Below are 12096 nucleotides of genomic sequence, written 5' to 3' on the forward strand. Positions count from 1 at the left end.
AGGAGCACCCTCCTTCTAAATGACTGTTCAGATGCTGTGGTCACATTTGAGTGGATACATTTCTGTGATCGGAGTTGATCATGAATATGCCTGGTGAATATCAGCTGTGTAAAACAGCAGGCACCTGCCACCTATGGCACTGGCTGAGTTCCTGAGCGGGTGCCATCTTTAAAAACACAACATCCGCACCATACATGGCCTGCAAAGGAATAATGGGGATTGTCTAGGATAAAAAAAACATGTCTGTTTTGTTCCAAACACAGCGCCACACCTGCCCATAGGTTGTGTCTGGTATTGCAAATTAGCAGCATTGAAGTGAATGGGTCTGAGATACTGTACAATACCATACAGAACCAGTGGGTAGATTTGGTGCTGGCATATTTTACTACTTCTGTACTATCCCTTTAAGAAAGGAAAACTGGAGACCAGTCACTACAGCTTTCTATTAATATTGGGCAAAGCAATCAGTGCTGTGATTGGTCATATGGGAAAGCGCTCCGGTGGTCCTTACAGATGTCCTCCATCATATATTCTAACTTTTATGACTCTTTGTACATAATATATTATTATAAGAAGCAGCACTCACCAATGTTAATTTCATCATCTGTTTCGGCATCACCGATACATTCAAACTGAAAATCTTGCAAGGAATGGGAAAACTTCTGCACGGCTATGGAAAGATCTGAAATAAACAGCAGAAAAAGGGTTAATTGGCCATGTCAGATTTAAGCCATGGTAGAGAGTCATTGCAGCCCCAAAGGAAAAAAGGCATGATAATGTTACAGCAGTCATATGATGACATCATTGCCAGCAGCAGTAGTCAAAAGATCACATGATCGCCGGCAGCAGTAGTCAAATAATCACATGATTGCTAGCAGCAGTAGTCAAAAGATCAAATGATCGGCGGCAGCAGTAGTCAAATAATCACATGATTGCTAGCAGTAGTCAAAAGATCACATGATCGCCGGCAGCAGTAGTCAAATAATCACATGATCGCCAGCAGCAGTAGTCAAAAGATCACATGATCGCCGGCAGCAGTAGTCAAATAATCACATGATTGCTAGCAGTAGTCAAAAGATCACATGATTGCCGGCAGCAGTAGTCAAAAGATTACATGATCGCCGGCAGCAGTAGTCAAAAGATCAAATGATCGGCGGCAGCAGTAGTCAAATAATCACATGATTGCTAGCAGTAGTCAAAAGATCACATGATCGCCGGCAGCAGTAGTCAAAAGATCACATGATCGCCGGCAGCAGTAGTCAAAAGATTACATGATCGCCAGCAGCAAATCAAATAATCACATGATTGCCAGCAGCAGTAGTCAAAAGATCACATGATCACCATGAGTAGTCAAAGAATCACATGATCACCATCAGCAGTAGTCAAAAGATTGCATCATCACCAGGAGTAGTCAAATAATCACATGATCACCAGAAGTACAGATGTAGCAGGGTTAACACATAAACTCTTAACTCACATTTCTTAACTCATCACGTTATCTTAAAACTGAATTAAAAGGTGTTTGCTTAATGCATTTAGTTTAGATAACACGTCTCATAAAGCATGTGTGTCAATTCTAATACACCTGTAGTCAAATGATCTCATGGGAGCCAGCAGCAGTAGTCAAATGATCACATAATTGTCAGCAGCAATAGTCAGATGATCAAATATTCACAGCAGCAGTAGTCAGATGATCACGTCATTGCCAGTAACAGTACTCAAATGATCGCATGATTGCCAGCAGCAGTATTCAGATGATCGCCAGCAGTAGTAGTCAAAAGACCAGCAGTGGCAGTGAAGAATGTAGCAGTTAAAGGGGGTATTCCTGTTAATTATGTGCTATGCACTACTGTATATAGAGGAAAACTGTTAGATTGGTGGGGGGAGTCCAACCTTTGAGACTCCCACCAATTACTATAAAGGGAGTTCCCTGCCCCTCATTTAAAAGGAGCGCCACCAAAGTGGCGATTAATCATGTGCAATTGGCTCCATTTAAACTGTATGGGACTGTAGGAGATAGCTGAGCGCTGTACTGGGCAGTCCTAAAAAGATGAATGGAACCGCAACGTGGATGCTGACCGCTGCTCCGCTCTCGTGATTATGGGTGGTCACGGTGGTCGAACCCCAACCAATCTAACAGTTATCCCTTATCCAGTGGATAAATGGTTAACTTGTTACAACTGAAATACCCCTTTCAGCATCCGTAAAAACAGAACGTTTGGTAATAGATTAGGATCTCTGCTTGCTGACAGTTAATAAAAATATTAGTTGCTTACGCGAATTTGCCTTGGTCATGTGATGGTCACGGACACAGCTCTGTCATAACCCTGATGAGGCACATGCATCACCTTCAAGTCCATAGAAAAGGGGACTGAACAATGTAAATTTTTTAATTTCATTAATGTTTGATATTATGTCTTATTCGTCTTAATCTTAGAATTTTTACTTTACTTTACTTTGTATTCCGGCTTCCACCAATATATCAATTTAAGGGGTTGTCTCACAAAAAATATTGTACAGTATTCAAACCAGCACCTGAATCTGAATACTTTTGTAATTGCATGTCATTAAAAATGTAGCATAGCCACTGAGTTATTCAATAAAATGTATCTGTATAGCGCCACCTGCTGTTAGTTTTTTTCTTATTTCTTTGTCCTGCTCACTGAGAAGGCCGCACATGCTCAGTTTCATCCTTCAACTGCCTCCTGAGCTGTGATAGAGAGAACACGGGCACGCCTCCTGAGCTGCAGCAGAAAGGACACTCCCCTTGAGCTGTGATAGGGAGAGCATGGACACCCCCCCTGAGCTGTGATAGGGAGAGCTGAGACACGCCCCCTGAGCTGCAGCAGAAAGGACACTCCCCTTGAGCTGTGATAGGGAGAGCTGAGACACGCCCCCTGAGCTGCAGCAGAAAGGACACTCCCCTTGAGCTGCCAGCTTGATATAAATCTAGCAGAGCCATGAATGGTGAGATCTCTGGATCCATGTGAGGTACAGGGCTGGTTCTAGCTTTGTTAGAAAGAGATAGTCATGTACTATATGATGTCTGATTTTCATTTCATGGGATGAGCCCTTTAAAATTCATTCCATTTTCCAATATACTTTACCCAATTTCTCTTGGTTTTCGAAATCTCTGCTTGCTGTCATTGAAAGGCAACCCTCTTTCATTGCTCTGTGCGGATAGAAATCTGTCTCCTGGTCCTGTGATGGACACACAGGGGCACGGCTCATCACAGTACAGTTATCAGAGCTCTTAGACAGATTTCTATCCATTGGCAGTGGTCGACAGCAAACAGGGATCATGAAAAACGCATAAAATCTATTGAGAAATCAGATAACCATTCGTTGCGCCGAGAAAGGAATAACCCTTTAAATGCTGTCAATATGAGAACGTTTTAGGCAATTTACAGCCAGGCCCCCATTCATGTTGAGGACCACTGACAGGCCATTAACCCTATGGGGGTCACCAGGCTCTTTTTATGGCCACGCTGTCGATAAATAGCATTGTTCATACATCTCTGCCATATGACGCAACGGATTATACCGCCGCACCGTTAATAAGGGTCAGCGGTTCAAACCAGTAATTGCTGCCTATCAATCAAAATCTAAGTTTAGCCGGTCCATTGTTGAGCCGTCGGCCGTTTCAGGTGGAGAATTATCATCCATTTACTTGAAAATACCTCCCGGCGCAGAAGTATCATTTTTTATCATCGGGCTTTATTTAAAGGTCATTTTCCCTCAAAGCTTCTTCCAGCCATTCGAGACCCGCTGAGCTAAATGGTCATTGATTATAATAATTAGATCCCCAAAGAGCACTTGAATATCCGATGCACTGTCCAAGACTTCCCGTGCAATTAAATCCCTTCTGAGATTTTGGACTACAAGGAAAACAGCTGTAATCTACGTGAAAGACCTGAGGATAGAAAATGTAATAACTGTACGGGAAGAAATATGTCCGGTCCTCTTTAAGGGTATTAAAGGCGTATTCCCGTCTGCAGGATACCATAAATGCCTGATAGGTGGGGCCATTGCCTACTGGTGAACGGGAATCCAGTCAAAGCACTACTTCGCTGATCGGCTGCTGCATTCTCCATTGAGTTCCATGGTGTGGTGGCCGCTCTCGCTTGTGGCACTTTCCATTGAAGTCAATGGGAGTTATTGGAAAAGCCATCTACTGTACGCAGGGGGTCACCGGACCCCGATTCTCCTGTCAGGTGAGGGTCTCGGAGGTGGGATTTGGAATATGGAATAATGTTTAAAATTGGAAGACAGCTTTGAAGAAATAACAACCTCCTGCACGCCAGCTGTTGTGAAACTACAACTCCCAGCATGCATTGTTGCTCTGCTCTTCACAGAACGCTCATAAAAATGAATGGCGCAAGCTGGGAATTGTAGTTCCACAACAACCATTTTTAAATTCAGACAGAATAGTGGTGGCACTACAAATCCCAGAGCTCCTGGATCTGGATCTGAGACACAAAGGTATTAGGGTGATCACTAAGAAGCAGCAACAAGTGGTGCTCAGCCATGTAGGTAAAGATGCAAATACCCAGTGAATATTAGGTGAGTGCCGCCATTCATCTTTATTCACTGGGTGTAGTTCTACAACAGCTGGAGTCTATGATCTATACAGGGCAGTATTAAAGAGGACCTGTCCCCTCTCCTGACATGTCCGTTTTTTAGTAACTACTACCAACTGTAACATCCCGGAGTATGTTACCAAACTCTTTTTCCCAGCTACCACATGTTAAGTGTATGTGTATTGTCCGTCTGTATAATTTATTGTTATTATATGTATTTTCTAGGCCTGTTTCATGTATTATGCTGTAATTTCTATGCTACACCAGCAGGTGGCAGCGATATGTAGCAGGACCTTAGACAGTTTAGTGTTCCTAAACTGGAATAGTACATTCCAGTTTAGCCCCCCCTTTGTGAGCAGAAGTGGGCCGGTCCCATGTCTTGTCTCATGGGGAGGAGAGGAAGTTCTAGTTAGTGTACCAGCCCCCCAGCTAGGGGAAGGTTGTGTTAGTAGGAACTCCCAGTTCTAGGGATCCCAAATCAGGACCCTGTCTCGGTTGAGACCAGAGAACCTTCCCAGCCTGAGCCATCAGCCTCAGCTGGTTGACAAGCAAGCAGCACCTCCAGCCTCCAGGAAGAGCCATTCCCTGTGAGCATAGCTGTGAGTACATATCCAGAGACCAGGAGAAGCCACCCTCCTCAGCTAGTCAGGCCCATATCAAGCAGAAGACAGACAGAGCAGAAGATAGATACCTGCCGTATTCTCCAGGCATATGATAAGAAGCAGAAGAGATATTGATCCCTGCCACATATTGCCCATACCTGCTGGGACCTAAAGGACTATTGCTGTATCTCATGTGGATTACTGCTGCATCCAGTACAGACAAGTTGAATTATAATTCAAGTCTGGATCTCATTCATTCCTCAATTACTCCTACTAGCAACACTCATTTATTGCAAGTGAGCCAGGATCCAGGAGTCCAGCCGTATCAAGGTGGGAGACACCGTTGACACTAGCACTACCGCTACACAGAGACATTACACCACTCTGGCATTCCTCACCTGGTACGTGAGTTTCAACACCTTAAAGGGCCCTGAGACTATAGCCTGCGCACACTGCAATTGGCGTCACGAACAAAAACTATTAACTATTACCTATACCTGACCCAGTCAGTGCATCTTAGTGCGCAGTGTGCATTAGTCCCAAGAATCCGGCTTACGGCGCAACCCCCATGTAATAAAAATTCTGGAGCATCTATTCTTATCACTCTATGTTGTGCCATTCCTTTATTATTCCTACTGGAATTTTATGAATGAATTTCCAGGATTCTGCAATACAATGTCCAGCTTGTCAATGGGTCATGTGCCTACAGTGTCAAGAACTGACTGGCCAGGGGCAGACTATGCAGAGACACGCTCTGTTAGCAAGGGAAATGGTCGTAAATTTAGTCATGCATTTCCAAGAGGAATAACAGAGGAACGTGGAAAATACTGAGACAGGAAGCTGCAGCGCTGTTATTCCACAGGGCATACAAGCATTTACTAAGGAGAGCATCTCCCTAACCACAGAATAAGGCCTCATGCAGGCAAGAGAGGCATTATGGAGGCACACAGAGTTCCTGAGGCTCAGTATACATTAGGTAGGGCGTTTTCTTTCAGCCATGGTCATCAGCAGTAGGTTATGGTAACTCCACAGAATTAACGTTCGTTCACCCGCATTTCCCATAGTCTATAAATATAAAGCCCGAGACGCATTTTACATATTTAAACGATCCCTGGAAATCTAAAAGAACCCTTAAAGACCAGTCCTCGAGCCAAAGCAACATCTGGTTCCAATGATACGTGATTGATTTTAATAGCTTATCTAACAGACATTCCAAAATATACCCTGAGGTCGCTTTTTCCAGCCAAGAGGAGCCAGCGTGAAACTCGACCTACGAAAACGACTAAGAATCCGTAAAGCCACGCTGAGAATGTCTGCAACACCTTAATCATCCCAGCTGTGGAGATAAGCGGCGATGCCCCCTGTATCATGTCAATGAGCGGAGGAGAAGTCCCTGGTCGGTTTCATCTCTGTTTCTAGATATTGCTCTCTGTTATCTGAGCGCTCTCCAGCTGGGATGCAGATTTGGTATGTGAGGGCTCATGCGCACGAACGTATGTATGTTGCGGTCCGCAAAAAACAGATCTGCAAAAAATACGGATGATGTCCATGTGCATTCCGTATTTTGCGGAACAGAATAGTTGGCCCCTAATAGAACAGTCCTATCCTTGTCCGTAATGCGGACAATAATAGGACATGTTCTATTCTTTTGCAGAACGGAAATACGGACATACGGACCTATTGAAGTGAATGGTTCCGCATACGGCCCGAAAAAAAACCCCGGAATGGACACAGAAAGAAAATACGTTTGTGTGAAATGAGTCCTAACCAAGGGTCCATTTGCACGTCCACAAAATGGGAATTTTGCGGAACAGGTGCGGACCCATTAATTTTCAGTGGGGCCAGAATGTGCTGTCTACATCCGCATTTGCGAATCCGCACTTCCGTTCCGCAAAAAAAAAATTGAACATGTCCTATTCTTGTCCGCAATTGCGGACAAGAAAAGGCATTTTCTATATGAGTGTCGGCGATGTGCAGTCCGCAAAATGCGGAACGCACATTGCCGGTGTCCGTGTTTTGTGGATCTGCAATTTGCCGATCCGCAAAACACTTACGGATGTGTGAATGGACCCTAACATGCAGCCAAACCTGTGTTTGTAAGATGCTAAGAAGCTGTAAAACTTCAAACAGGTCGTATTATTTCATCTGCCCGGGCTACAATGGCACCACTGGCACAGGTAACATCTTGGAGAACCTCCCTGCACCAATTATGGAGCTTGCTTGGGGGCAACGACGGTGCTTTAGGCAAAGCCACCCTGGATTTTGAGGGCTGAGCTGGATGGAGAATGTGAAGGGGGCAGAAAACACAGAATGAGAGCAGATTCTGGCAGAATTCAGTCGTGGAATCCACCTTTGAAGAGCATGACCTTGAGGAAATGTTCTAATCGATCCAGGCCGTACCATTACAATGCCAGTTTTCCTGGATCAGCCAACTTAACCAATTTTCATAAAAAGAGTCATCAAAACGTAACTAGGGTGAAGTGAGGTCATTTCTAGAGCCAGAATTTTAGCATTAAAGGGGTTGTCCCACAAAATATGTTATACAGTTTTCAAACCAGCACCTGGATCTGAATGTTTTTAGAATTGCATGTAATTAAAAATGATGCCTAGCAACTGAGTTATTCAATAAAATGTATCTGTACAGCGCCACCTGCTGTTTGTTTTTTCTTATTTCTTTGTCCTGCTCAGTGAGATGGCCACACATGCTCAGTTTCATCTTTCAACTGCCTCCTGAGCTGTGATAGGGAGAGCATGGACACGCCCCCTGAGCAGCAGCAGAAAGGACACGCCCCCCCCTGAGCTGCCAGATTTATATAAATGTAGCAGAGCAATGAATGAGGAGATCTCTGGATCCATGTGAGGTACAGGGCTGGTTCTAGCTTTGTTAGAAGGAGATTGTCATGTACTATATGATGTTTGATTCTCTTTTTTTTTTACATTAGTCATGGGATAACCCCTTTAAAGGGATTGTATCATCACGTACATTGGGGGAATTTCGTTGTAATAGGAACAGAACTGCTGACAGATGCCCTTTAAGGGCTTGTTCACATCACCGTTATGCATTTCATTATTGTTTTAACATGGTTATAAGGGAAAATATTAGAATTTTTAAGATGGAATTCAAAATAGAAACCTTTGGAGGCATACAGTTTTGATCCGTCATAGCAGAAGTCTATGGGAAAGCATAACGGATCCGTCTGGTTTCGGTTATGCAAGACGGAAAACAAAGTCCTGTCGGCAGACGGATCGGTTATGCTGCCCATAGACTTCTGTTATGACGGATCAAAACTGAATGCCTCTAAAGGTTTCCGTTTTGAATTGTGTCTCATGAATTCCGTTATTTTCGATCATAGCCATGTTATAACGGAAAACAATTACGGAATTCATAACGGTGATGTGAACCCGCCCTGGTCAGGGTAGCTACCCTATATTTAATTGTCTGGAGACCAAGTAGAGACTTAAAGGAGAATCCAGAACTTGAAAAACGTAGCTGCTTTCTAACAAAAAACATTGGCGCCCTGTCTACAGGTTGTGTCTGGAACTGTATGTTAGCTTCACTGAGGTGAAAGGGCAGAGCTGCAATACCACCCGTGACCTGTGGTCAGGAGTGGCGCTGTTTTTGGAAAAAAGCAGCTATGTTTTGCTAATCCTGGACATACAGGGAGTGCAGAATTATTAGGCAAATGAGTATTTTGACCACATCATCCTCTTTATGCATGTTGTCTTACTCCAAGCTGTATAGGCTCGAAAGCCTACTACCAATTAAGCATATTAGGTGATGTGCATCTCTGTAATGAGAAGGGGTGTGGTCTAATGACATCAACACCCTATATCAGGTGTGCATAATTATTAGGCAACTTCCTTTCCTTTGGCAAAATGGGTCAAAAGAAGGACTTGACAGGCTCAGAAAAGTCAAAAATAGTGAGATATCTTGCAGAGGGATGCAGCACTCTTAAAATTGCAAAGCTTCTGAAGCGTGATCATCGAACAATCAAGCGTTTCATTCAAAATAGTCAACAGGGTCGCAAGAAGCATGTGGAAAAACCCAGGCGCAAAATAACTGCCCATGAACTGAGAAAAGTCAAGCGTGCAGCTGCCAAGATGCCACTTGCCACCAGTTTGGCCATATTTCAGAGCTGCAACATCACTGGAGTGCCCAAAAGCACAAGGTGTGCAATACTCAGAGACATGGCCAAGGTAAGAAAGGCTGAAAGACGACCACCACTGAACAAGACACACAAGCTGAAACGTCAAGACTGGGCCAAGAAATATCTCAAGATCTAAGGTTTTATGGACTGATGAAATGAGAGTGAGTCTTGATGGGCCAGATGGATGGGCCCGTGGCTGGATTGGTAAAGGGCAGAGAGCTCCAGTCCGACTCAGACGCCAGCAAGGTGGAGGTGGAGTACTGGTTTGGGCTGGTATCATCAAAGATGAGCTTGTGGGGCCTTTTCGGGTTGAGGGTGGAGTCAAGCTCAACTCCCAGTCCTACTGCCAGTTTCTGGAAGACACCTTCTTCAAGCAGTGGTACAGGAAGAAGTCTGCATCCTTCAAGAAAAACATGATTTTCATGCAGGACAATGCTCCATCACACGCGTCCAAGTACTCCACAGCGTGGCTGGCAAGAAAGGGTATAAAAGAAGAAAATCTAATGACATGGCCTCCTTGTTCACCTGATCTGAACCCCATTGAGAACCTGTGGTCCATCATCAAATGTGAGATTTACAAGGAGGGAAAACAGTACACCTCTCTGAACAGTGTCTGGGAGGCTGTGGTTGCTGCTGCACGCAATGTTGATGGTGAACAGATCAAAACACTGACAGAATCCATGGATGGCAGGCTTTTGAGTGTCCTTGCAAAGAAAGGTGGCTATATTGGTCACTGATTTGTTTTTGTTTTGTTTTTGAATGTCAGAAATGTATATTTGTGAATGTTGAGATGTTATATTGGTTTCACTGGTGAAAATAAATAATTGAAATGGGTATATATTTGTTTTTTGTTAAGTTGCCTAATAATTATGCACAGTAATAGTCACCTGCACACACAGATATCCCCCTAAAATAGCTAAAACTAAAAACAAACTAAAAACTACTTCCAAAAATATTCAGCTTTGATATTAATGAGTTTTTTGGATTCATTGAGAACATGGTTGTTGTTCAATAATAAAATTAATCCTCAAAAATACAACTTGCCTAATAATTCTGCACTCCCTGTATTCTCTAAAGAGGCTGTCTCGTTAATCTGAGACGTGAGAGCTTTCGAGATGTGATTTTGCCAGGGGAACATATGGTCATCAATACAGTTGACCTGCAGAGGCTGACGCATGGGAAATATAGTATTACATCGTGGCTGTTCCATTCAAGTGTTTATCCTATTAATAGGTTAATGCTCAGTATCAAAATCGAAGATTTGCGGCTTCCTCCGGAGGTTAGGCTTAGGGCACTTTCACACTAGCGTTTTTCTTTTCCGGCATAGAGTTACGTCCTAGGGGCTCAAATCCGGAAAAAAACTGATCAGGCATATCCCCATGCATTCTGAATGGAGAGAAATCCGATCAGGATGCATCAGGATGTCTTCAGTTCAGTCTTTTTGACTGATCAGGCAAAAGATAAAACCGCAGCATGCTACGGTTTTATCTCAAGCCAAAAAAACTGAAAACTTGCCTGAATGCCAGATCCAAATTTTTTTTCCATAGGAATGTATTAGTGCAAGATACGGCATTCAAAATACCGGAATTCCGGATCCATTGCGCAGACCGAAAAAAAGGTCAAAAAAATAAATGCCGGATCCGTTTTGCCGGATGACACCGGAAAGACGGATCCGGCATTTCAATGCATTTTTCTGACTGATCGGGCAATTTTAAGACTAATCAGGATCCTGATCAGTCTTACAAATGCTATCAGTTGGCATGCGTTTTGCCGGATCCGGTAGGCAGTTCCGGTGACGAAACTGCCGGATCACTCTGTTGCAAGTGTGAAAGTACCCTAAAACCGTTGCATGCTGCGGTTTTATCTTTTGCCTGATCAGTCAAAGAGACTGAACTGAAGACATCCTGATGCATCCTGGACGGATTGCTCTCCATTCAGAATGCATGGGGATAAAACTGATCAGTTCTTTTCCGGATTTGAGCCCTTAGGGTACTTTCACACTTGCGTTGTTGGATTCCGGCAGGCAGTTCGGGGGCCGAAACTGCCTGCCGGATCTGGCAATCTGTATGCAAACGGATGCGGATCCGTCTCACAAATGCATTGCAATACCGGATCCGTCTCTCTGGTTGTCATCCGTAAAAACGGATCCGGTATTTATCTTTTTCACTTTTTTAAAGGTCTGCGCAGACCGCAAAACCGGATCAGTTTTTCTGGAAATTAGGGGCTGGATCCGGCATTAATGCATTTCAATGGAAAATAATGCCGGATCTGGCAAGTGTTCCGGAATTTTGGACGGAGATAATACCGTAGCATGCTGCTGTATTTTCTCCATCCAAAAACCGTACAGTGACTGAACTGAAGACATCCTGATGCATACTGAACGGATTTCTCTCCTTTCAGAATGCATTAGGATAACAACTGTTTTTTTTCCCGGTATTAAGCCCCTAGGACGGAACTCAGTACCAGAAAAGTTTAACGCAAGTGTGAAAGTACCCTGTGTTGAATCACCTTGTTTTCTGTTAAAGGGGTTTCCGGGAAGCAGCAGGGCCCTCAAACCCATAACACAGAAAAGTCCATCACAAGCCGAAAGTTGTAGACTGATGAGCACAAAGTGCATGGAGGAGGGTGCCCCCCAAGCGTGGAGGATGGGTGACCATGGGCAAACTTATATGCATCATGAAGGCTGCCCTGTAAGTGGTTTTTATTCTTTTCTTTTATATTTTTATAGCATTAGTTATTTTTTACCATGATTATCCTACACATCTA

General features: G+C 43.8%; 1 protein-coding gene across 1 annotated transcript in view; it reads right to left on the reverse strand.

Moving 5' to 3' along the window:
• Positions 1-12096, reverse strand: part of ARHGAP42 (Rho GTPase activating protein 42) — a 301803-nt gene that overhangs the window by 180369 nt on the left and 109338 nt on the right. Inside the window, exon 2 of the mRNA XM_044285062.1 lies at positions 587-682. Coding sequence (XP_044140997.1) covers positions 587-682 — 96 coding nt within the window. The remainder of the gene's footprint in view (positions 1-586; positions 683-12096) is intronic.

Source organism: Bufo gargarizans, chromosome 3 (genome assembly GCF_014858855.1).
Source record: "Bufo gargarizans isolate SCDJY-AF-19 chromosome 3, ASM1485885v1, whole genome shotgun sequence".
Lineage (NCBI taxonomy): Eukaryota > Metazoa > Chordata > Amphibia > Anura > Bufonidae > Bufo > Bufo gargarizans.